Source organism: Oncorhynchus masou, chromosome 33 (assembly GCF_036934945.1).
Source record: "Oncorhynchus masou masou isolate Uvic2021 chromosome 33, UVic_Omas_1.1, whole genome shotgun sequence".
NCBI lineage: Eukaryota > Metazoa > Chordata > Actinopteri > Salmoniformes > Salmonidae > Oncorhynchus > Oncorhynchus masou.
Genome location: NC_088244.1, coordinates 18,378,421 through 18,405,372, shown reverse-complemented (window position 1 = coordinate 18,405,372; position 26,952 = coordinate 18,378,421). Strand labels below are relative to the sequence as shown.

Here is a 26,952-nt window from a genome sequence, read left to right as displayed (position 1 = left end):
TACCATGGCTCATCCACGCAGATTCTGCTTACGTTCAGTTTTTTACATGTTTAATGTTTAACTCGATGTTGTTGCAGCTTTGTACACTCACATGGGCTTCAGCCTTCATTCTGCTTACACATGTCTAAGATGTCAACTTATATCAATTTTTCTTTCTACTTCAAAGAAAACAGTATAGTTACTAAGAATCACCAGATGGCATATAAAAAACACAGCCAGCACACTTCCTCAAATAGTCTGAATTAATCTAAGATAATTCAATAATTTTTACGTTTTTGCCGAGGAGGTCTTGGTTGAGGAATTTTACATCTAACTAAGATGTTTGGTGCAGTATATTTCAAGTGAAAAAAATATCTTGAAAACTAGCCGTCTGTCATTGAATGACAACAAACACTTAATTGAAGAAACCCTACTGTTGACCAATCACAGAACTTCGACTTACCTCAAGAATGTGTGCTTCAACAGCCCACAAAAAAAACGTCGAATAACAAAACGAACGAAAATTACACCAAATGTTGTCATAATATTTGCACAAACTGTTTTGACTGGGAAGCATATGGTAAGCTTAAGGTAATAGTAACTTCTCTCAATTCTGTGTCCAGCTGCCACCTAGTGGTGAATTTCTGGTAATGTATGTGCCCCTGGCGATGTAGTAGTGACACATGAGATACTGAGAGGGAGAAAAGAAAAGCCCCTCACCTCTGGATTAGATCCAGAACAGACAAGACCCTTTCCCTCAAGGGAAAATAAAATGATGGAAGAGAGAATGGGGAGGAGACAGGAAAGGAGGAACACAGAGAATAAATTAGGAGTCGTTTTGTAAGCCGTGCATTCACCCTGAGGTATCTTACTCAGAAAGAGCAGGGTAAGTCAGTTATTTTGGTATGTTGGAATTGCTATCATGTGTAGTATGGTTTTACTGTCACCAGTTGAGAAACATTAAGATTTAGGCTTTCTTAAAAGGATCCGACCCTTTCTTTAATGTTTCGCCTAAAATGACGTACCCAAATTAAACTGCCTGTAGCTCAGGACCTGAAGCAAGGATATGCATATTATTGATACCATTTGAAAGGAAACATTTTGAAGCTTGTGAGAATGTGAAATTAATGTAGGAGAATGTAACACATTAGATCTGGTAAAAGATTATACAAAGAGATTTATTTTTTACTTTTTTTTCTGTAACATCATCTTTGAAATGCACGATAAAGGCCATAATGTATTATTCCAGATCAGGCACAATTTATATTTTGTCCACTACATGGCAGCAGTATATGTGCAAATTTTTTGACTGATCCAATGAACTGTTGCACATCTGTTCTAAATGTTGTATCAAAACTGACCAAGTGTGCCTAATTTGGTCATTAATACATTGTCAAGTTCATAATTGTGCACTCTACACAAACAATAGCATGGTATTCTTTCACTGTAATAGCTACTGTAAATTGGACAGTGCAGTTACAAGAATGTAAGCTTTCTGCCCATATCATGTCCAGGGATTTTATTTGTTACTGATAAGGTAATTTATTTTGAAAATAATGACTAAAGAATTCCACCCTGAAACATAATGATTAGATTATGTAACATATATAATGAATAATTAGACAAACGTAACTATTAGTAATTATTTGATTATGTAACATGTATAATGAATTAGCACGATAAACTTCAGTCTAATAAGGTTTGGTCGAGACAAGTAGAAATGTGTGTGTGACTAAGAAAATACAGAGAACAATTAAACTGTGCATGACCTGACCTGGTTAGATCTCTGAGAAACGTATGGCAGGAAAGGGAGTCCCGTCAAGGTCCCTCTAATCTCGGGAGGATGGAACTGCCAGCTTGGTAGTGATAAACGAGTGGTGAGAACTATGGGGAAAGATACATCCCACCTACTGTTTGTGTGTCTGTATGTGCGTGTATGTGCGTGTAGTAGGTAGGGAGGGGTGAGTTATAAAATGGCATGTCTTTGTATTATGGACTTTAGAACATTCTTGTGAACAAAGAGCCAAGCTTTTGCATAGGCTGAGTCTTTTCCTAATTATTATTAAACCCAGGGTCTTACAAACCTCGGGGATTGGTCAAAGCTTAAGTAATTGTTAGTTATCATCATTGGGATTGAAAATTCTCGTGACAGCTTGTTCCTTTGAACCGGATCTCAATATCTGCTTCTGTCGTTCCATAGAGACACCGAAACCGTGCACGGGCGGATTAAATATCCGTAGAATAAAGACCTGGCCCCATTCGGAGGGTTCTGTACAGGCCGGTGGCAAACTGGTATGCGACAGAAACGGTGACGAGATCCAACCAACATTGAAACCTCCGCTGCAATTAATAAGGTCAGTGCTTTTTATTCACGAATATAGGGGATAATATCTGTATGATTGCATTAATAAATGAGGTAAATGATTTTAATGTACTCTGGGTGTTAGACGCTAAAATATCCGAAGTAGTTTATATCTGGTGACCTGTCTTTAGAATTTTGTATGGAGAAAAATGTTTTAACTTCCTATGGCAGGGGGCAGTATTGAGTAGCTTGGATGAATATAGTGCCCAGAGTAAACTGCCTGGTGCTCAGGCCCAGAAGCTAAAATATGCATTAGTATATTTGGATAGAAGACAGTCTGAAGTTTCTAAAACTGTTTGAATGATATATTTGAGTATAACAGAACTCATATGGCAGGTGAAAACCTGAGAAAAAATCCAACCAGGAAGTGGGAAACCTGAGGTTTGTAGGTGTTCAAGTCTTTGCTTATCCAATATACAGTGTCTATGGGGTCATATTGCACTTTCTAAAGCTTCGACTCGATGTCAACAATCTTTAGAACCTTGTTTCAGGCTTCTACTATGAAGGAGGAGAGAATAAGAGCTGATTGAGTAAGAGGTCTGGCAGAATGCCATGAGCTCAGTCAGGCGTGCGCCCGTGAGAGGTAGCTGCGTTCCTTTTCCTTTCTAAAGACAAAGGAATTCTCCGGTTGAAACATTATTAAAGATTTATGTTAAAAACATCCTAAAGATTGATTCTATACATCATTTGACACGTTTCTACGAACTGTAATGGAATTTTTTGACTTTTCATCTGGCCAGCGCATCGTGAATTTGGAGTTGTGAACTAAACGTGCGAACAAAAAGGAGGTATTTGGACATAAACTATGGACTTATCGGACAGATTGTTTTTATTTATTGTGGAACTGGGATTCCTGGGAGTGCATTCTGATGAAGATCATCAGATATAAGTGAATATTTATAATGCTATTTCTGACTATGTTTTTCTGTGACTAGGTGCTGACCTAACATAATCTCATTGAATGATTTTGCCGTAAATCCTTTTGAAATCGGACACCATGGTGGGATTAACAACAAGTTTTAAAACTGTTTGAATGATGTCTGTGAGTATAACATAACTCATATGGCAGGCGAAAACCTGAGAAAAATCCAACCAGGAAGTGGGAAATCTGAGGTTTATAGTTTTTCAAAGGTTGGCCTATCGAAAACACAGTGTCTATGGGGTCAAATTGCACTTCCCAAGGCTTCCACTAGATGTCAACCATCTTTAGAAACTTGTTTGAGGCTTCTACTGTAAAGGAGGGGCTCATAAGGGCTCTTTGAGTCAGTGGTCTGGCAGAGTGCCACAAACTCGTGACGCTCGTTCACGTGAGAGGTAGCTCTCGTTCCATTTCTTTTCTACAGAAAAAGGAATTCTCCGGTTGGAACATTATTGAAGATTTATGTTAAAAACATCCTAAATATTCTATACATTGTTTGACATGTTTCTACGGACTGTAACGAAACTTTTGGACTTTGTCTGGACCTGGTGCTCATTCCTCATGAAGATGGATTACTGGGCTGAACGCGCTAACAACAAGGAGGAATTTGGACAAAAATGATGAACTTTACCGAACAAATCAAACATTTATTGTGGAACTGGGATTCCTGGGAGTGCATTCTGATGAAGATCATCAAAGGTAAGTGAATATTTATAATGCTATTTTTGACTAATGTTGACTCCAACATGGCGGATATTTCTTTGGCTGTTTTGGTCTCTGAACGCCGTACTCAGATTATTGCAAGGTGTGCTTTTTCCGTAAAGTTTAAAAAAAATCTGACACAACGGTTGCATTAACCTCTCTTGGATATGTGGGACGTCCCACCTGGCCAAAAGCCAGTGAAAATGCAGAGCGACAAATTCAAATAAATTACGATAAAAATAAAACTTGAAATCACACATGCAAGATAGCAATTTAAAACTACACTTGTTGTGAATCCAGCCAACATGTCAGATTTCAAAAAAGCATTTCGGCAAAAGCAAACGATGCTATTATCTGAGGATGGCACCATAGTAAACAAAGAGAGAGAAGCATATTTCAACCCTGCAGGCGCGACACAAATGCAGAAATAAAAATATAATTCATGCCTCAACCTTGACAAGCTTCTTTTGTTGGCACTCCAATATTTACATTACATTTACATTTAAGTCATTTAGCAGACGCTCTTATCCAGAGCGACTTACAAATTGATATGTCCCATAAACATCACAAATGGTCCTTTTGTTTGATTAATTCTGTCGATATATATCCAAAATGTCCATTTATTTGGCGCGTTTGATCCAGAAAAACACAGGGTCCAACTTGCGCAATGTGACTACAAAATATCGCAAAAGTTACCTGTAACCTTTGCCAAAACATTTCAAACTACTTTTATAATACAACTTTAGGTATTTTTAATGTAAATAATCAATAAAATTGAAGACGGGCTGATCTGCGTTCAATACAGGAGGAAAACAAACTGTATCTAGCTTTCTGGTCACGCGTCTCTAACAGTACACTTCAAGTTACCCTCGTTCAAGATGGCCGTACTTCTTCATTACACAAAGGAAATACCTCAACCAATTTCTAAAGACTGTTGACATCCAGTGAAAGCGATAGGAACTGCAAGAAGGTCCCTTAGAAATCTGGATTCCCAATGAAATCCCATTGAAAAGAGAGTGATCTCAAAAAAATAATCTGAATGGTTTGTCCTCAGGGTTTTGCCTGCTAAAAAAGGTCTGTTATACTCACAGACATGATTCAAACAGTTTAAAAAGCTTCATAGTGTTTTCTATCCAAATCTACTAATATGCATATCTTGTCTTCTGGGGATGAGTAGCAGGCAGTTGAATTTGGGCATGCATTTCATCCGGACGTGAAAATACTACCCAAGAAGTTACCAAGAAGTTAAGGAGAAGTCTATCTTTAATTCTGTGAATAACACTTGTATCTTTTATCAATGTTTATTATGAGTATTTCTGGAAATTGATGTGGCTCTCTGCAAAATCACTGGATGTTTTGGAAGCAAAACATTACTGAACGTAATGCGCCAATGTAAACTGAGATTTTTGGATATAAATATGCACTTTATCGAACAAAACATACATGTATTGTGTAACATGAAGTCCTATGAGTGTCGTCTGATGAAAATCAAAGGTTAGTGATTCATTTGATCTATATTTTTGCTTTTTGTGACTCCTATCTCTGGCTGGAAAAATGGCTGTGTGTGTTTTTGTGACTTGTTATGTGATATGTTATGCTTTCGCTGTAAAGTCTTTTTGAAATCGGACATGATGGGTAGATTAACAAGGAGTTTATCTTTCATTTGGTGTATTGCACTTGTTAATGTGTGAAAGTCACATATTTCTAGAAAATATTTTTGAATTTCGCACACTGCCTTTTCAGCGGAATGTTGTCGAGGCGTTCCTCTAGCGGAACCCATAGCCATAATGATGTTGCACTGCCTAGGGCTTCCACTAGATGTCAACAGTCTATAGAAATTTGAATGAGACTTCTACTGTGTTGTGGGGCTGAATGAGAGCAAAATCTATCAGGTGACTGGCAGTCAGCAATTTTCTGATCATGCGCATTCCTCATGGTATCCACTTGCGTTCCGTTGCTCATCAAGACACAAAGGAATACTCCGGTTGGAACTTTATTGAATCTACGATGTTAAAAACATCTTAATGATTGATTCTGTACTTAGTTTGAAATGTTTCTTCGACCTGTAATATAACTTTTTGAAGGTTTTGTCCGACGTAACGCTGACCAGAATGAGCGTTTGGATATGTATACAAAACGCGCTAACAAAAGGAGGTATTTGGACATAAATAACGGACATTATCGAACAAAACAAACATTTATTGTGAACCTAGGATTCCTGGAGTGCTTTTTGATGAAGATCATCAAAGGTAAGGGAATATTTATCATGTAATTTCTTGTTTATGTTGACGCCAAAATGGCGGCTATTGTGACTATTTCTTCTGAGTGCCGTCTCAGATTATTGCATGGTTTGCTTATTCCGTAAAGTTTTTTTAAAATCAGACAGCATTTGCATTAAGGAGAGGTATATTTATAATTCCATGTGTATAACTTGTATTATCATCTACATTTATGATGAGTTTTTCTTTTGAATGATGTGGCTATGCAAAACCACTGTATTTTTTGAACTAGTGAATGTAATGCGCCAATGTAAACTCATATTTTGATAAATATGAACTTTATAAAACAAAACATACATGTATTGTGTAACATGAAGTCCTATGAGTGTCACCTGATGAATATCATCAAAGGTTAGTGATTAACTTGATCTCTATTTGTGCTTTTTGTGACTGCTATCTTTGGCTGGAAAAATGGCTGTGTTTATTGTCGTTTTTTACTGTAAAGCATATTTGAAATCGGACACTGTGGTGGGATTAACAACAGGATAACCTTTAAAATGGTATAAAATACATGTATGTTTGAAGAAATTTAATTATGAGATTTTTGATGTTTTGAATTTGGAGCCCTGCACTTTCACTGGCTGTTGTCATTTCGATCCCGTTAACTTCTTTCGTCGAGCAATCCCGGATCCGGGATTCTATTTATAGCCTCAAGCTCAGTAGCATAACGCAACGTTAACTATTCATGAAAATCGCAAATGAAATGAAATAAATATATTTGCTCTCAAGCTTAGACTTTTGTTAACAACACTGTCATCTCAGATTTTCAAAATATGCTTTTCAACCATAGCTAAACAAGCATTTGTGTAAGAGTGTTGATAGCTAGCATAGCTATAAGCCTAGAATTCAGCCAGCAACATTTTCACAAAAACAAGAAAATCATTCAAATAAAATCATTTACCTTTGAAGAACTTCAGATGTTTTCACTGAGGAGACTCTCAGTTAGATAGCAAATGTTCAGTTTTTCAAAAAAATATTATTTGTGTAGGACAAATCTCTCCGTTTTGTTCACGTTTGGCTATGAAAAAAACCTGTATCCAGTTATAGCCTCAAGCTCATTAGCATAACGTAATGTTAACTATTTATGAAAATCGCAAATGAAATTAAATGAATGTGCTAGCTCTCAAGCTTAGCCTTTTCTTAACAACACTGTCATCTCAGATTTTCAAAATATGCTTTTGAACCATAGCAAAACAAGCATTTGTGATAGCTAGCGTAGCATTTAGCATAGCATTTAGCAGGCAACATTTGCACAAAAACCAGAAAACGATTCAAATAAAATCATTTACCTTTGAAGTACTTCGGATGTTTTCAATGAGGAGACTCTCAGTTACATAGCAAATGTTCAGTTTTTCCTGAAAGATTCTTTGTGTAGGAGAAATCGCTCCGTTTTGTACATCACGTCTGGGTACCAAAAAAAAACGAAAATTCAGTCACCAAAACGGCGAACTGTTTTCCAAATTAACTCCATAATATCGACTGAAACACGGCAAACGCTGTTTAGAATCAATCCTCAATGTGTTTTTCACACATCTCTTCATTGATATATAGTTCGTGGTAGTTTCCTTTCTCCGGTGAATCGCTTGGAAAAAGACGTGCAGTTGAAGATGACGCACCAATTTCGACGGAGGACACCGGGCGGACACCTGGCAAATGTAGTCTCTTATGGTCAATCTTCCAATGATATGCCTACAAATACGTCACAATGCTGCAGACACCTTGGGGAAACGATAGATCGGGCAGGCTCATTCCTTGCGCATTCACAGCCATATAAGGAGACAATGAAAAACAGAGCCTCAAAAATCCTACTCATTTCCGGGTTGAAGTTTCATCTTGGTTTTGCCTGTAGCATCTTTTCTGGGGCACTCACAGACAATATCTTTGCAGTTCTGGAAACGTCAGAGTGTTTTCTTTCCAAACTATCAATTATATGCATAGTCAAGCATCTTAGTTTAGGTGCTTCTAAATTGGCTGTTTTTCTAGTCAAGTTAAAACGGGAACGTTTTTCATCCAAAAATGAAATTGCGCCCCCAGAGTTTCAAGAGGTTAAGTGTTCTCACGTCCTGTGTTATGGTGTGTCCTAGATAGATAACCTCCCCCCGCCACAGCTGCAACTTTTTCTTACTGACTTTATGGCCCTGTTCAGCCAAAAACATTAACAGAGCTAGATTGTCAGCTTTACAGCCCTCTTGAGATGGGTTCACCACCAAAACGTCATCTACCTAGATTTTGGGTAATAGCCTGGCTGTAAATTGTGGGACTTCCCGAAAATCCCTGGGGAGTCCTCGAGTACGTCCATTTGCTCCCAAATAAAAGTGAACCCGAACCATACTTGACTATCGGGGTGTACTGGAATGCTAAAGAAAGCATTTACCAAATCTATGCAGCTTCCTGCGATACCTCAGTTGATGGACTGTGTTGATATCCACTAATCATGTCTACCCAGTCTGAATTTCCTACCCTTTGACACCCACTGGCCCATGTCCTCCCACCCTTCCGAGGGCTCCTTGGCGAGAGATACATGGGGACTCCACCGTTCTCTAAACAGCTTCTGACTCAGAGGAGTTAGCTCCACTTCCACAGCAGCATGAGTGCTGTCATAGTGAAAACACTTTAACCTCTTGAAACTCTAGGGGCGCTATATCATTTTTGGATGAAAAACGTTCCCGTTTTAAACAAGATATTTTGTCACAAAAAGATGCTCGACTATGCATATAATTGATAGCTTTCGAAAGAAAACACTCTGACGTGTCCAGAACTGCAAAGATATTTTCTGTGCGTGCCCTAGAACGTGAGCTTCAGGCAAAACCAAGATGAGACGGCATCCAGGAAATGAGCAGGATTTTTGAGGCTCTGTTTTCCATTGTCTCCTTATATGGCTGTGAATGCGAGAGGAGTAAGTCTGCCCTTTCTGTCGTTTCCCCAAGGTGTCTGCAGCATTTTGACGTATTTGTAGGCATATCATTGGAAGATTGACCATAAGAGACCACATTTACCAGGTGGCCGAAATTGGTGCGCAAAAGTCAGCTGCAAGTATTTTTCCACAGAATTCAGAGGAGAATGCAGGCTTCCACGAACGATATATCAATGAAGAGATATGTGAAAAAACACCTTGAGGATTGATTCCAAACAACGTTTGCCATGTTTCGATCGATATTATGGAGTTAATTCGGAAAAAGTTTGACGTTGTAGGTGACTGAATTTTCGGTTCGTTTCGGTAGCCAAATGCGATGTACAAAACGGAACGATTTCTCCTACACACAGACGCTTTCAGGAAAAACTGCGCATTTGGTATGTAACTGAGAGTCTCCTCATTGAAAACATCCGAAGCTCTTCAAAGGTAAATGATTTTATTTATTTGGTTATCTGGTTTTTGTGAAAATGTTGCGTGCTAAATACGACTCAAAATGCTAAGCTAGCTTAGCATACTCTTACACAAATTAGTCAATTTCTATGGTTCAAAAGCATATTTTGAAAATCTGAGATGACAGTGTTGTTAAGAAAAGGCTAAGCTTGAGAGCAGGCGCATTATTTTCATTTTATTTGCGATTTTCAGAAATCGTTAACGTTGCGTTATGCTAATGAGCCTGAGGCTTTAGTCACGATCCCGGATCCGGGATGGGGAGTTTCAACAGGTTAACTCTATAGTTCTCTCTGGGTTTCAAGTAATGCTTCCTCATAGACTGGATCTGGACCTGGGTGTTTGTTATACCAGAGAGTACAGTGTAAGTCATCGGGGGACATCTTAATGAGTCTTGGTACTACTTTGTCTGAGAGTTCCATCAAGGTTTTAGGAATATCCGTTACCCCCCCTCTCAGCAAATCCTGACTGTACCAATAACATGGTTCCCCGTCCCACAGACAACCATATTATCTCTGACAATCTATGCCTTAATTCCCCTCTCAGTGGGAGTGACGGCTACATTCAGTTTAGTCATTACATCCCGGCCTAACAGGTTGACGGGCATAGTTTCGATATCATAACGGGAACAGTGGCTTCTCCCCAAGATGACTCATGTTTCAGTGTTACAGGAACGGATAGCCGTTCCCTGAATTGGTGACCTGATGCTGACCGTACTATGATCTTTTCCCCATTACTTTTTACCCCGTTTGGAGCATCGTCTGCACAGATTTCTGTGCGACAAGCCCCAGTATCACACAGAAATTACATTTTCTTTCTCATTATTGTTAGTGTCAAATAGGGTTTATGTTCCTGTTGTAATGCCAAATCAATAGTAGCCAATTCAAAAACTTCACAATCAGTGTTTACAACCGAATCCTGAAAATCCTCCTTCTCCTCACGAGAGCCCATTCCCCCGCTCCCCATAATTAGCCATGCCTCATCTTCCTCTTCCTCATCTGAGTCTGGCTGTGGGCGCCTGACCTTTTTCTCTCTGTAATTGCCTCAACCCTCTCTCCTGCCTCTCCTGTCCTTGTTCTTTTTACAGTCTCTGTGATTATGGCCTCTTTCATTGCATTGTTTACACGGCGCCTCACAATCTCTAGCAAAATATCCTGGCTTGCCACAATTGAAACATTTGATTCCCCCTTTCTCTCCTCCCCTGCTAGTCTGTCATCCTCTGTCACCCATACCCTTCCCTGCAATCTCTCCTAGAGTAGCCTTTAGATACTCAGCTCCCTTCTGTTCCTTTTTTGCTCTCTCACTTTTCCCATGCTGCTCATAGTGAACAGCATATCGCTTCACCTCTCTCAGCTTTGCTAGCCCCCACCCTACCAGGTTCTGTTTTATGGCACAGCTTGTCTCGGGACCCATTACACTAGGATAGCAATTTTAAATGGATGATGATACAGGACATTAAATCCCTCCTCTGCCTGGGGTTCTATTTTAACTTCTTATGGTTGCAATCCCGTTAATGGGAACGATATGACAACAGCTCGTCAAAGTGTAGGGCGCCATTTTCAAAACATTTAAAAAAATCTCATAATTAACATTCCTCAAACATACGTGTATCTCACACCATTGGAAAGCTATTCTTGTTGTTAACCCCACCACAGTGTCCGATTTCAAATATGCTTTACAGCAAAAGCACCACAAACGATTATGTTAGGTCACCACATATAGCCACAGAAAAACACCATCATTTTTTCCCCCAACAAAGAAAAGGAGTTTCAAAAAGCAGAAATAATGCAGTAATGTTTTGATTGCAACACATCCGGTGATTTTGCAGAAATACTCATAATAAACATTGATAAAAGATACAAGTGTTGTTCACAGAATTAAAGATAGACTTCTCCTTAATGCAACCGCTGTGTCAGATTATTTTTTGCAAATTATGGAAAAAGCATAATCTGAGAACGGCGCTCAGAGCCCAATCCAGCCATAGAAATATCCACCATGTTGGAGTCAACAGAAGTTAGAAATAACATTAGAAATATTCACTTACCTTTGATGATCTTCATCAGAATGCACTCCCAGGAATCCCAGTTTGACAATAAATGACTGATTTGTTCCATAAAGTTCCATAAAGTCCATCATTTATGTCCAAATAGACACTTGTTGTTAGCGTGTTCAGCCCAGTAATCCCTCTTCATGAGGCGCGAGCACTACGTCCAGACAAAAACTCGAAAAGTTCCGTTACAGGTCGTAGAAACAAGTCAAACGATGTATAGAATCAACATAAAACATCAATAAGGTTCCAACCGGAGAATTCCATTGTCTGTCGATAAGTACTGGAACGAGAGCTAACTCTGTCGGGAGCGTGCGGCACGAGCCTGAGGCACTCTGCCAGACCCATGACTCATTCAGCTCCCATTCCCCCTCATTTATAGCAGAAGCCTGAAACAAGTTTCTAAAGGCGGTTGACATCCAGTGGAATCCATAGGAAGTGCAACTTGACCCCATAGACACTGTGTATTCGGTAGGCCAAGCTTTGAAAAACTACAAACCTCTTTCCCATTTCCTGTTTGGATTTTTCTCAGGTTTTCGCCTGCCATATGAGTTCTGTTATACTCACAGACATCATTCAAACGGTTTTAGAAACTTCAGAGTATTTTATATCCAATACTAATAATAATATGCATTTTTTAGCATCTGGGACAGAGTAGGAGGCAGTTCACTCTGGGCACGCTATTCATCCAAAAGTGAAAATGCTGCCCCCTATCCCAAAAAGGTTAAAATATTTTCAGTCTAGAGCACCAATAAAAGAGATTTCAAAATGGGAGAAGTTGGGAGCAATATATAGAAATGATATTTGGTATCATGATAAGTTGCCCATATTACCTAAGTCATTGTTTAGATATGCAGCAATATTGATACATGGGCAGAGCCATGTATCAACGGGAGGGATGGTGGAGATAATAAGGAAGCACTTCGTAGCATACGGGATTCATCGTAGGATACACAAATTACTTAAATGTGTTATTTGTGCACAGAATAATCACCAGGGTAGACAGAAAGCACCACACGGATAATATCCCCAGGCGAAATATCCTTTCCAACAACTAGAAATAGATTTTATAGAACTCACTAAAAGTGAAGGAAAGAAGTTGTGTCTAACTATCATAGATAAATATACTAAATGGGTGGAAGCTTTTCCCACAACCTCTGCAGATGCAATAAGAGTGGCTAAGGCATTATGTCAAGATATTATTCCTAGATTTGGTTTAGCAGAAACCATTTATTCAGACAATGGGTCCCGTTTTTCGAATCAAATTATAGACAACATTGGACAGAAATTAGATATAAATATGAAGAAGGTTGTTCCTATCATCTGTGATCAGCAGGTCTGGCCGCATGAACGGTACGATAAAAAGCAGGTTAAGAAAGACTCACATGAACACAGGTAGAAATTGGGTGTAGTGCTTACCCATAGTGTTAATGACCATAAGGATAACCCCTGATAAAGATTATCTCCATTCGAGAAAGTGTTCGGGAGGCCTTATAGGATGCCCGAATTAGGAGAGCCCGAACAGGGTTATGCTGAATCAGAAAATACCACTACAGAACACATGAGGAAATTGTTTAGTAACCACACCCGTATGTCAAAGATTCTATGCCCAACAGGAGAGCTGCAGAGTAAGGTGACACACAAGATCCAACCAGGAGATTGGGTCTGGGTCCAATGCCTCAAGAAAAAAGACTGGAAACAGCCACGGTGGGAAGGACCATACCAGGTGCTACTGGTGACACCCTTTGCAGTACGAATAGTGGAAAGAGCCACCTGGGTCCATATTACACACTGCAAGAGGGTAAGACACGCTGACACTGTCGAACAAACACAGAGTTAGGAGAAGAACCGAATACCAATAGGGTTCGGGGGTCACCTCTCTAACGGAGATTCCCTAACCCGCCCGATCCTCACTGTATGCGTTCAATAGAAGTGGAAGTATGGGTTGGCCTCTAGTCAGTGACATGTTCTCTGGAAAGGAGTGGGGCTTTACAGGAGAACTGATCGGTCTGAGCTGTCTAATTGTGGGAGCCATCTTCCTAATACATCATGAACCACTCGAGAAGGAAGAAGGTGGTAACTTAACCCATAATGGGAAAGAAGAGGATTTAGCATTACCAAGGTACCCGAGGTCACTTAATCTGGATAGAAAGGAGGTGAGAGTAGAGTTGGGGAAGGATGTGTCCGTTGAGTTCTATGTAGACCAAATAGGGTTCTTAACCTCTCTAGGGTAGGGGGCAGCATTTGGAATTTTGGATGAAAAGCATGCCCAAATTCAACGGCCTGCTACTCGGGCCCAGAAGATATGATATGCATATAATTTGGATAGAAAACACTCTACAGTTTCCAAAACTGTTAAAATAGTGTCTATGAGTATAACAGAACTGATTTAGCAGGCGGAAACCTTAGAAAAATCCATTCAGGAAGTCGTTTTTTTGTTGGTTTTGTAGTTTTCTATTCAATGCCATTACAGTATCCATTGACTTAGGACTCCATTTGCAGTTCCTATGCCTTCCAATAGATGTCAATAGTCTTTAGAAATCGTTTCAGGCTTGTATTCTTATAAATGAGGGAGTAAGACCAGTCTGAACAAGTGGACCCTAACGTGTTGCAGAGCTTTTTCAGGCGCATGTGCATTTCTTGTTTACCTTTTATATTGACAACGTTATTGTCCGGTTGAAATATTATAGATCATTTAGGCTAAAAAACAACCTGAGGATTGAATATAAACATTGTTTGACATGTTTCTATGAACTTTACGGATACAATTTTGATTTTTTTTGTCTGATTGTTTTGACTGAGAATGTCACAACTGATGTGACTATGAGGGATCTGACCGGGTGGTTGAGCTCCGAGGATTTCAGTCAAATAAAAAGACAGAGAGCTGATGTCTGGTGGTTATGTGGGGGAGTGGAATTATGGCCAACTCTACCTACAAATTGGTCAGGCATATTTGCTCTTGTACTGTTAGGAATGCCTTTCACCCTCATCCAACACCATGACCTCATGCCAGTAAAGCGGGCAAGAAGAAGCTCTCCATCTGGGTCTTTTGAGGACAGAGTATGCATTGACAATATTGGGGTTCCACGTGGGGTGCCAGATGAATTTAACTTCTTATTGCTGGGGGCAGTATTGAGTAGCTTGGATGAATAAGGTGCCTAGAGTAAACTGCCTGCTACTCAGGCCCAGTTGCTAATATATGCATACTATTAGTAGATTTGGATAGAAAACACTCCGAGGTTTCTAAAACTGTTTGAATGATGTCTGTGAGTATAACAGAATGTCTCTGAGTATAATCAAATGGCAGGCAAAAACCTGAGAAAAAAATCCAACCAGGAAGTGGGAAATCTGAGGTTTGTAGTTTTTCAAGTCATTGCCTATCGAATACACAGTGTCTATGGGGTAACATTGCACTTCCTAGGGTTTCCGCTATATGTAAACAGTCTTTAGAACCTTGTTTGAGGCTTCTACTGTGAAGGAGGGAGGAATGAGAGCTGATTGAGTCAGGGGTCTGGCAGAATGCCATGAGCTGATCACGTGCACTCACGTGAGAGTTAGTTGCGTTCCATTGCACTTCTACAGACAAAGGAATTCTCCGGTTGAAACATTATTGAAGATTTATGATAAAAACATCCTAAAGATTGATTCTATACTTCGTTTGACATGTTTCAACAAACTGTAATATGACTTTTCGTCTGAACCTTCGCCTGGACTTGCCCGTGCCTCGTGAGTTTGGATTGTGTACTAAACAAGCGAAGAAAAAGGAGGTATTTGGACATAAATGATGGACTTTATCGAACAAATCAAACATTTATTGTGGAACTGGGATTCCTGGGAGTGCATTCTGATGAAGATCATCAAAGGTAAGTGAATATTTACAATGCTATTTCTGACTTCTGTTGACTCCACAACATGGCGGATATCTGTATGGCTTTGTGCGCTTACTCAGATTATTGCATGTTGGGCTTTTTCGGAAATTTGAAATCTGACACAGCGGTTGCATTAAGGAGAAGTTTATCTAAAGTTCCATGCATAAGACTTGTATTTTCATCAACATTTATGATGAGTATTTCTGTAAATTGATGTGGCTCTCTGCAAAATCACCGGATGTTTTGGAAGCAAAACATTACTGAACGTAACACGCCAATGTAAACTGAGATTTTTGGATATAAATATGAACTTTATCGAACAAAACATACATGTATTGTGGAATATAGCAGCACTGTAGAAACTATTACACTCGACGGAACGACTTGATTAGTGTAGTGTCAACATCGCAGCCACTGCCAGCTAGCCTACTCCAGCAGTACTGTATCATTTCAATCATTTTAGTCAATAAGATTCTTGCTACGTAAGCTTAACTTTCTGAACATTCGAGACGTGTAGTCCACTTGTCATTCCAATCTCCTTTGCATTAGCGTAGCCTCTTCTGTAGCCTGTCAACTATGTGTCTATCCATCCCTGTTCTCTCCTCTCTGCACAGACCATACAAACGCTCCACACCGCGTGGCCGCGGCCACCCTAATCTGGTGGTCCCAGCGCGCACGACCCACGTGGAGTTCCAGGTCTCCGGTAGCCTCTGGAACTGCCGATCTGCGGCCAACAAGGCAGAGTTCATCTCAGCCTATGCCTCCCTCCAGTCCCTCGACTTCTTGGCACTGACGGAAACATGGATCACCACAGATAACACTGCTACTCCTACTGCTCTCTCTTCGTCCGCCCACGTGTTCTCGCACACCCCGAGAGCTTCTGGTCAGCGGGGTGGTGGCACCGGGATCCTCATCTCTCCCAAGTGGTCATTCTCTCTTTCTCCCCTTACCCATCTGTCTATCGCCTCCTTTGAATTCCATGCTGTCACAGTTACCAGCCCTTTCAAGCTTAACATCCTTATCATTTATCGCCCTCCAGGTTCCCTCGGAGAGTTCATCAATGAGCTTGATGCCTTGATAAGCTCCTTTCCTGAGGACGGCTCACCTCTCACAGTCCTGGGCAACTTTAACCTCCCCACGTCTACCTTTGACTCATTCCTCTCTGCCTCCTTCTTTCCACTCCTCTCCTCTTTTGACCTCACCCTCTCACCTTCCCCCTACTCACAAGGCAGGCAATACGCTCGACCTCATCTTTACTAGATGCTGTTCTTCCACTAACCTCATTGCAACTCCCCTCCAAGTCTCCGACCACTACCTTGTATCCTTTTCCCTCTCGCTCTCATCCAACACTTCCCATACTGCCCCTACTCGGATGGTATCGCGCCGTCCCAACCTTCGCTCTCTCTCCCCCGCTACTCTCTCCTCTTCCATCCTATCATCTCTTCCCTCTGCTCATACCTTCTCCAACCTATCTCCTGATTCTGCCTCCTCAACCCTCCTCTCTTCCCTTTCTGCATCCTTTGACTCTCTATGTCCCCTATCCTCCAGGCCGGCTCGGTCCTCCCCTCCCGCTCCGTGGCTCGACGACTCATTGCGAGCTCACAGAACAGAGCTCCGGGCAGCCGAGCGGAAATGGAGGAAAACTCGCCTCCCTGCGGACCTGGCATCCTTTCACTCCCTCCTCTCTACATTTTCCTCCTCTGTCTCTGCTGCTAAAGCCACTTTCTACCACTCTAAATTCCAAGCATCTGCCTCTAACCCTAGGAAGCTCTTTGCCACCTTCTCCTCCCTCCTGAATCCTCCTCCCCCTCCCCCTCCTCCCTCTCTGCAGATGACTTCGTCAACCATTTTGAAAAGAAGGTCGACGACATCCGATCCTCGTTTGCTAAGTCAAACGACACCGCTGGTTCTGCTCACACTGCCCTACCCTGTGCTCTGACCTCTTTCTCCCCTCTCTCTCCAGATGAAATCTCGCTTCTTGTGACGGCCGGCCGCCCAACAACCTGCCCGCTTGACCCTATCCCCTCCTCTCTTCTCCAGACCATTTCCGGAGACCTTCTCCCTTACCTCACCTCGCTCATCAACTCATCCCTGACCGCTGGCTACGTCCCTTCCGTCTTCAAGAGAGCGAGAGTTGCACCCCTTCTGAAAAAACCTACACTCGATCCCTCCGATGTCAACAACTACAGACCAGTATCCCTTCTCTCTTTTCTCTCCAAAACTCTTGAACGTGCCGTCCTTGGCCAGCTCTCCCGCTATCTCTCTCAGAATGACCTTCTTGATCCAAATCAGTCAGGTTTCAAGACTAGTCATTCAACTGAGACTGCTCTTCTCTGTATCACGGAGGCGCTCCGCACTGCTAAAGCTAACTCTCTCTCCTCTGCTCTCATCCTTCTAGACCTATCGGCTGCCTTCGATACTGTGAACCATCAGATCCTCCTCTCCACCCTCTCCGAGTTGGGCATCTCCGGCACGGCCCACGCTTGGATTGCGTCCTACCTGACAGGTCGCTCCTACCAGGTGGCGTGGCGAGAATCTGTCTCCTCACCACGCGCTCTCACCACTGGTGTCCCCCAGGGCTCTGTTCTAGGCCCTCTCCTATTCTCGCTATACACCAAGTCACTTGGCTCTGTCATAACCTCACATGGTCTCTCCTATCATTGCTATGCAGACGACACACAATTAATCTTCTCCTTTCCCCCTTCTGATGACCAGGTGGCGAATCGCATCTCTGCATGTCTGGCAGACATATCAGTGTGGATGACGGATCACCAACTCAAGCTGAACCTCGGCAAGACGGAGCTGCTCTTCCTCCCGGGGAAGGACTGCCCGTTCCATGATCTCGCCATCACGGTTGACAACTCCATTGTGTCCTCCTTCCAGAGCGCTAAGAACCTTGGCGTGATCCTGGACAACACCCTGTCGTTCTCAACCAACATCATGGCGGTGGCCCGTTCCTGTAGGTTCATGCTCTACAACATCCGCAGAGTACGACCCTGCCTCACACAGGAAGCGGCGCAGGTCCTAATCCAGGCACTTGTCATCTCCCGTCTGGATTACTGCAACTCGCTGTTGGCTGGGCTCCCTGCCTGTGCCATTAAACCCCTACAACTCATCCAGAACGCCGCAGCCCGTCTGGTGTTCAACCTTCCCAAGTTCTCTCACGTCACCCCGCTCCTCCGCTCTCTCCACTGGCTTCCAGTTGAAGCTCGCATCCGCTACAAGACCATGGTGCTTGCCTACGGAGCTGTGAGGGGAACGGCACCGCAGTACCTCCAGGCTCTGATCAGGCCCTACACCCAAACAAGGGCACTGCGTTCATCCACCTCTGGCCTGCTCGCCTCCCTACCACTGAGGAAGTACAGTTCCCGCTCAGCCCAGTCAAAACTGTTCGCTGCTCTGGCCCCCAATGGTGGAACAAACTCCCTCACGACGCCAGGACAGCAGAGTCAATCACCACCTTCCGGAGACACCTGAAACCCCACCTCTTCAAGGAATACCTAGGATAGGATAAGTAATCCTTCTCCCCCCCCTTAAATGATTTAGATGCACTATTGTAAGTGGCTGTTCCACTGGATGTCAGAAGGTGAATTCACCAATTTGTAAGTCGCTCTGGATAAGAGCGTCTGCTAAATGACTTAAATGTAAATGTAAATGAATATGAAGTCCTATGAGTATCATCTGATGAAGATCACCAAAGGTTAATGATTAATTCTATCTCTATTTCTGCTTTTTGTGACTTTTTGTGCTTTCGTCGTAAAGCCTTTTAGAAAACAGACACTGTGGTGGGATTAACAACAAGTTTATCTTTAAATGGTGTAAAATACTTGTATGTTTGAGGAATTTTAATTATGAGATTTCTGTTGTTTTGAACATGGCGTCCTGCACTTTCACTGACTGTTGTCATATCGATCCCATTAACGGGATCTAAGCCATAAGAAGTTTTAATGCTAGAAACCAGATATTAGCAGGGTTGGAGTCTAGCATTTTCTGGTGGTCAACTCTCAAAAATTGGATTATTTATATCTATTATAAATCAACAGCGTTTCATCAACTTCACCAGGGATGCGATAAAAGGGTTAGCAGAACAAACAGATGCACCTAGTGGCAAGGGGAACTCCCCCCCCCCCATTCAGCTGAAAAGGTGGCGCGGGCAATTCAAAAATATTCTTTAGAAATATTTAACTTTCACACATGAACAAGTCCAATACAGCAAATGAAAGATAAACATCTTGTTAATCTACGCATCATGTCCGATTTTTTAAATGTTTTCCAGGGAAAACACAACATATATTTATGTTAGACCATCACCAAATAAAAAAACACAGCCATGTTTCCCAGCCAAAGATAGAGTCACAAAAGCAGAATTAGAGATAAAATGAATCACTAACCTTTTGATAATCTTCATCAGATGACACTCATTTGACATGTTACACAATACATTTATGTTTTGTTCGATAATATGCATATTTATATCCACAAATCTCAGTTTACATTGACGCCATGTTCAGAAATGCCTCCAAAATATCCAGAGTAATTACAGAGAGCTACGCCAGATAACAGACATACTCATCATAAACTTTGACGAAATATACATGTTCTACATATAATTAAAGATACACTGGTTCTTAATGCAACCGCTGTGTCAGATTTTTTTTAAACGTTAGGAAAAAAGCCTACCATGCAATTATCTGAGACGGCGCTCAGACGTAAATATATTTCTCCGCCATGTTGGAGTCAACAGAAATACGAAATTACATCATAAATATTCCCTTACATTTGATGATCTTTCATCAGAATGCAGTGCAAGGAGTCCTAGTTCCACAATAAATTGTTGTTTTGTTCCATAATGTCCATACTAGTGTCCAATTAGCTGCATTTGCTAGCACTTTCAGCTCACGTGCCCAAAAGCTGACGCTGGTCCAGGAGAACTCGGACAAAAAATTCAAAAATATATATTCCAGGTCGAATAAACTGGTCAAACTAAGTAGAGAATCAATCTTCAGGATGTTATTTTCATATATATCCAATAACGTTCCAACCGGAGCATACGTTTTCATCTGCAGCCAAATGGAACGATGGGGATATCTACAGACAAATGCGCAAAAGGGAAATTGCATTCTGCCAGGACAGTGACTCATTCCCCTCCCATTCGGTCAAAGTTCACACTAGAGGCTCCATTCCACGTTCTACTAAATTAGGACATCTAGTGAAAGGCTTAGGAGGTGCTAACAGATCCATATCTTATTTGGAAGTGAAGAGGCAATGACTTACAATTAGACCCGCATTCAGAATTTCACTTCCTGTTTGGAAGATTGCCTGCCCTATGAGTTCTGTTATACTTACAGACATAATTCAAACAGTTTTAGAAACTTCAGAGTGTTTTCTATCCAATAGTAATAATATGCATATATTAGCAATCTAGGACAGAGTAGGATGCAGTTCACTATGGGCACGCAATTCATCCAAAGTGAAAATACTGCCCCCTATCCCCAACAAGTTAATGACATGGCAGAATAAAATAGCATTGAATATGTTACTGGCCGAGAAGGGTGGTGTGTGTGTGAAATTCGGATCAGCATGCTGTACTTACATTCTTAAAAACACAGCTCCAGACGGATCAGTGACCAAGGCCCTGGCCGGTTTAACATTTGTAGGCAAACATATCAATGGAGTGTTATTCCTCTCTATGTTTGAATAATTCAACCATTTGGATCGCTAAAAGATTCAGTTCAAGTTTCATATCCAAGCATAAACAATACTGTGGTGATCCTTGATCGAATACATGTCCGACTTTTACAGATGGAGCTGCCACCTCGACCAAAACTCTTTGACTTCCATGGAGTCTCCATGACCAACTACTTCACCGGCAACTGGGACAATGTACAGAACTTCCAGGCCAGACCAGATGACATTCTCATCGCTACCTACCCCAAAGCAGGTCTCTCTCAGTCTGCGGTTGATGTTTCATTAAAGATTGTGTTTGGGTTTATGAATGACTGTGTACATTTCCCCTATCTGTATTCCTCTCTTAGGAACCACATGGGTCTCCTACATTCTAGACCTGCTGTATTTTGGACAGACAGCCCCTGAGCGTCAGAGACCCATCTTTGAGAAAGTTCCTTTTCTGGAGTTGCTCATTCCTCTTTACCCTCCAGGTTAGAATAGAGCATTGGAAAACATAATCATACCACTCCCAATTTGTCATTCTTATGTAAAAAATGTATCTGATGTTTTCAAAGCAGTAACTAAAATCTTCAATATCATGACAGACACTGCTGAACAGTGATAATATCCATCAAACATTATTTTGCATTATTATATTGTTTGTCCTAGGGGTGGAGGTGCTGGACAAACTAACCACCTCTCCTCGCCTCATCAAGAGTCACCTCCCAATCCAGTTGCTGCCCAAGTCCTTCTGGGAGCAGAACTGCAGGGTGCAGTATTTGCAACTTGTTCTCTATGTTTCTCCACTACATAACCACTATATACACTGCTCAAAAAATAAAGGGAACACTAAAATAACACATCTTAGATCTGAATGAATGAAATATTATTCTTAAATATTTTTCTCTTTACATAGTTGAATGTGCTGACAACAAAATCACACAAAAATTATCAATGGAAATCAAATTTATCAACCCATGGAGGCCTGGATTTGGAGTCACACTCAAAATTAAAGTGGAAAAACACAGTACAGGCTGATCCAACTTTGATGTAATGTCCTTAAAACAAGTCAAAATGAGACTCAGTAGTGTGTGTGGCCTCCACGTGCCTGTATGACCTCCCAACAACGCCTAGGCATGCTCCTGATGGGGTGGCGGATGGTCTCCTGAGGGATCTCCTCCCAGACCTGGACTAAAAGCATCCGCCAAATCCTGGACAGTCAGTGGTGCAATGTTGGTGGATGGAGCGAGACATGATGTCCCAGATGTGCTCAATTGGATTCAGGTCTGGGGAACAGGCGGGCCAGTCCATAGCATCAATGCCTTCCTCTTGCAGTAAATGCTGACACACTCCAGTCACATGAGGTTGAGCATTGTCTTGCATTAGGAGGAACACAGGGCCAACCGCACCAGCAGATGGTCTCACAAGGGGTCTGAGGATCTCATCTCTGTACCTAATGGCAGTCAGGCTACCTCTGGCGAGCCATGGAGAGCTGTGTGGCCCCCCAAAGAAATGCCACCCCACACCATGACTGACCCACCGCCAAACCGGTCATGCTGGAGGATGTTGCAGGCAGCAGAACGTTCTCCACGGAGTCTCCAGACTCTGTCACATCTGTGAAGGGCACAGGGCGCCAGTGGCGAATTTGCCAATCTTGCCAATCTTGGTGTTCTCTGGCAAATGCCAAACGTCCTGCACAGTGTTGGGCTGTAAGCACAACCCCCACCTGTGGACATACCACCCTAATGGAGTCTGTTTCTGACCATTTGAGCAAACACATGCATATTTGTGGCCTGCTGGAGGTCATTTTGCAGGGCTCTGGCAGTGCTCCTACTTGCACAAAGGCGGAGGTAGCGGTCCTGCTGCTGGGTTGTTGCCCTCCTACGGCCTCCTCCACGTCTCCTGATGTACTGGCCTGTCTCCTGGTAGCGCCTCCATGCTCTGCACACTACGCTGACAGACACAGCAAACCTTCTTGCCACAGCTCGCATTGATGTACCATCCTGGATGAGCTGCACTACCTGAGCCACTTGTGTGGGTTGTAGACTCAGTCTCATGCTACCACTAGAGTGAAAGCACCGCAGCATTCAAAAGTGACCAAAACATCAGCCAGGATGCATAGGAACTGAGAAGTGGTCTGTGGTCCCCACCTGCAGAACCACTCCTTTATTGGGGGTGTCTTGCTAATTGCCTATAATTTCCACCTGTTGTCTATTCCATTTGCACAACAGCATGTGAAATTTATTGTCAATCAGTGTTGCTTCCTAAGTGGACAGTTTGATTTCACAGAAGTGTGATTGACTTGGAGTTACATTGTGTTGTTTAAGTGTTCCCTTTATTTTTTTGAGCAGTGTATAAATGCAATCTCTCTCTCTGCAGATAGTGTATGTGGCCCGTAATGCCAAGGACAGTGCTGTGTCTTATTTCCACTTTGACCGCATGAACAGGACACAGCCAGAGCCAGGAGTCTGGAACAACTACTTACAGAGATTCATGGATGGAAAGAGTGAGTAAACGAGAGAATAAAGGAGTGATTGAATGAGCAAGTGATAATAGTCCCCATTCACACTCTGAATGTGTCTACTCTGCACTTCCTCAGTGGTGTTTGGTTCGTGGTACGACCATGTGACTGGCTGGTGGGAGAAGAAACTGACTCACTCAAAAATCCTCTACCTCTTCTATGAGGACATGGTTGAGGTGAGTAGAATACTGATGCTAGTTGTGTGTTACAGTAGTATTAAGATGCATCTAATGAGCTTAGTGCACACATGCTCAAGAGCCATTTTAACTGCTGCTCTAGGAGGTTAGCTGTTTTTCCATCCAATGTGTATGTGATCCTACAGGATACAGGGAGAGAGCTGGACAGGCTGTGCTCCTTCCTGGGTTTGTCTCCTTCAGCAGAGGAGGAGGAGTGGGTGAGAGGACGAGTGCAGTTTGATAATATGAAGAAGAACAGCATGGCCAACTATTCCACCCTCCCAATCATGGATTTCAAGATCTCTCCATTCATGCGAAAAGGTAGACTTCTCCATTTCTCCCCTATACCTCTCTCTCTGTCAGTCGTTCCCTCCTCCCCTCTCTATGTCCACCACCTTTTCTTTGCTCATTACTCTCTCTCTCTCCCATTCTCCCACTCTTCAGGAAAGGTTGGTGACTGGAAGAACCATTTCACTGTAGCCCAGAATGAACAGTTTGATGAAGACTATAAGAAGAAGATGAAGAACACCAGCGTACTGTTCCGCACTGTAGTTTAGGAGTTGTGGTCAAGTTGATTGTCTGATTGTTTGCGGTCAGGTTGATTGATTGTTTATTTGGCGCATATGGACCTACGATAGGCTTGGCTGGGAGAATAGAATGGAGAACAGCATTATTAAGCATCAAACATTGTTTTATGCTGTTTCAAAAATATACATACTTTGAAACTGTAACAATTCCTATTTGTATACAGTATGACTAAATGTAATACATTGATGTTTGTTTGATTGTATTTATTTTTACAGGGACAGTGCACATTAGTCAACGTTTGAGTAAAAGTTCTGGTTTTAGCCAGCCGGCTAATTTTCAACCGTAGTCCCTGGGCAGGTTATTAAACACAATTACAATACATACAATCAATGAGCAGTAAGCACACGCAGAGCAACATAGGACAAACAAGACGAAAAAGCAACCAGACAAAATCCATAGAAGCAACAAAGTGTTTCCACACCTCACAAGCTACAGACAACAGCCAAAATGGAAAGCGGCAATACACAGCTTGTCACGGCCGTCGTTAAAGAAAGACCAATGTGCAGCGTGGTGAGCATACTTTTTCTTTTGTAAAACATCGTCATCAACAAAACAAGAAATAACAAAAACGACCGTGACGCTTACAAGGGCAATAGTGCCACTAACTCAAGTCAACTTCCCACAAATAACAAAAGGAAAAAAGGCTACCTAAGTATGATTCCCAATCAGAGACAACGAATGACAGCTGTCCCTGATTGAGAACCATACCCGGCCAAAACAAAGAAATACAAAAACATAGAAAATGGAACATAGAATGCCCACCCAAATCACACCCTGACAAAACCAAAATAGAGACATAAAAATCTCTCTGATGTCAGGGCGTGACACACCTAGGGATTATGTTCACAAATCTGATTGACCTTTAGCCATGTCTTCATGTTTTTTTGTGAAAGTGTGATAGGTGAGAGTCCATACAGTAACAAATATGTAAATGGAGAAGAGCATTATTAAGCATCAGGCATTGTTTTATTCTGTTTCAAAAATATACATACTTTGAAACTGTAACAATTCCTACTCGTATACAGTATGACAAAACACAATACATTGATGTTCATGTACTTGTACTTAAAATATTATGAAATGTCCATATGACCCAAAGTGGTCAAAGAGCCAGTAATTTGCACATACACACACACCCTCCACGTTTCACAGCTGTCTCAGCTGTATGTTCACTACGCCTGACACTTGCACTGTAACAAGGGGGATGGGGCTGTTGTTCACCTGAAGTGCTTCTACTGTTTGGAATGATAGAAAATTACACTTTGTATCTTCCAACCTACTTTATTCAATTTGCCTGAAATCAAATAATGTATTTTTTAGATCAGTATGATTTTTTCAAACTTAATGAAAGCTTCTAAGTTGCTTTCAACAACTCATGTGCATGCACATTGAATGGCGGCAGGGGCAATGTAGTGGTGACAACTCAGAAAAGTTGGAGGTGTGGCTAATGGGGACTATTTTTCCACACGAGAGAGTGAATGTCATTCCAGTTAATGTGGTCTATTGTATTTGATGTTAAATGTTAAACTTCTACACTGCCAGCATCTGTAATGATACTTAAATAAATGCATGTGGTACTAAAGTTCCTGATGAGGCTTTATGTTGAGGTAGCCAATGCCTGGTTATTATCTCCTCAACTACTGTATGAGCATTCACCTGTGACATCTGACCTCCTCACCAGACCTCCTTACCAAGTAACATTACAGAGTATCTTTTTGTATTGATTGTTGGTGTCAAACAAGCAACCTGGTGATAAAGAAGGTTTATGCAGTAGATGAAAGATGTGTACAAGCTTCACAAAGTGCCCAGGCACACACTCTGCAGCCTAGTCTCTGGTCGGGAAAGAATTAGACACACATACACTGTTGAAAGTGATTTAGACAGTGTGTTGAGGACAATGCAGGAGATTTAAGGGCACAGAAAAGACAAAGACACTATCTACCCCAGGACACTGCCCATTCAATAGCCTATCAGGTGTGTGTGTGTGTGTGTGTGTGTTCTTTGATGGAAGGTGGGGGATTGAATATGTTTGGGGTCAGGTCAGGTTTGTAACGGCATCCACAAACATAGGTTTGGTTTGTTCCTAGAAGAACTCGGCAAGGTGGAGCAAGCCTCGCATACTCCCTTAAAAAGCCATTCGCGTGAAAACAAGAAACAAGCAGAAATTCTACCGTCTGTCCTCTTGAGACGTCATATCAAAAACATAGCTGGTCTACTTCCTCAAAATAATCTGAATTAATCTAAGATAATTCAAGAATTTTGATGTTTTTCCCAAAGAGGCCTTGGTTGAGTGATTTTACAGCTTACTAAGATGTTTGGTGCAGTATTTTTCAAGTGAAAAAAATAGCTTGAAATCTTGAATCCCTACTGTTGACCAATCACAGAACTTTGATTTACCTCAAGAAAGAATTTATGCTTCAACAGCACACAAAAAAAAACATTGAACGCTGTCCAACACCAAAACGAACAAAAATTACACAAG

The 26,952-nt window shown here is 41.8% G+C and overlaps 1 protein-coding gene across 2 annotated transcripts; it reads left to right on the top strand.

Moving 5' to 3' along the window:
• The first annotated feature begins 762 nt into the window (after positions 1–762).
• LOC135527948 (cytosolic sulfotransferase 2-like) lies at positions 763–26,052 on the top strand. Of its 2 annotated transcripts, XM_064956636.1 has the most exons (9): positions 763–865; positions 2,180–2,333; positions 21,321–21,459; positions 21,554–21,676; positions 21,855–21,955; positions 23,565–23,691; positions 23,785–23,882; positions 24,029–24,203; positions 24,327–26,052. In XM_064956636.1, exons 3-9 carry the CDS (start codon positions 21,321–21,323, stop codon positions 24,437–24,439), a joined length of 876 nt encoding a protein of 291 aa, XP_064812708.1. In that variant the 5' UTR covers positions 763–865; positions 2,180–2,333; the 3' UTR covers positions 24,440–26,052. The 2 variants fall into 2 exon arrangements, with proteins under 2 accessions (XP_064812708.1, XP_064812709.1); XM_064956637.1 differs by lacking the exons at positions 763–865; positions 2,180–2,333 and adding an exon at positions 13,250–13,450.
• The last annotated feature ends 900 nt before the right edge of the window (positions 26,053–26,952 follow it).

Coding starts and splice junctions, on each gene's coding strand:
- LOC135527948 (XM_064956636.1), top strand. CDS start 21,321: ATGGAGCTGCCACCTCGACCAAAACTCTTTGACTTCCATGGAGTCTCC. Junction 23,883..24,028: donor TCTATGAGGACATGGTTGAG/GTGAGTAGAATA, acceptor GTGATCCTACAG/GATACAGGGAGAGAGCTGGA. Junction 24,204..24,326: donor CTCTCCATTCATGCGAAAAG/GTAGACTTCTCC, acceptor CCCACTCTTCAG/GAAAGGTTGGTGACTGGAAG.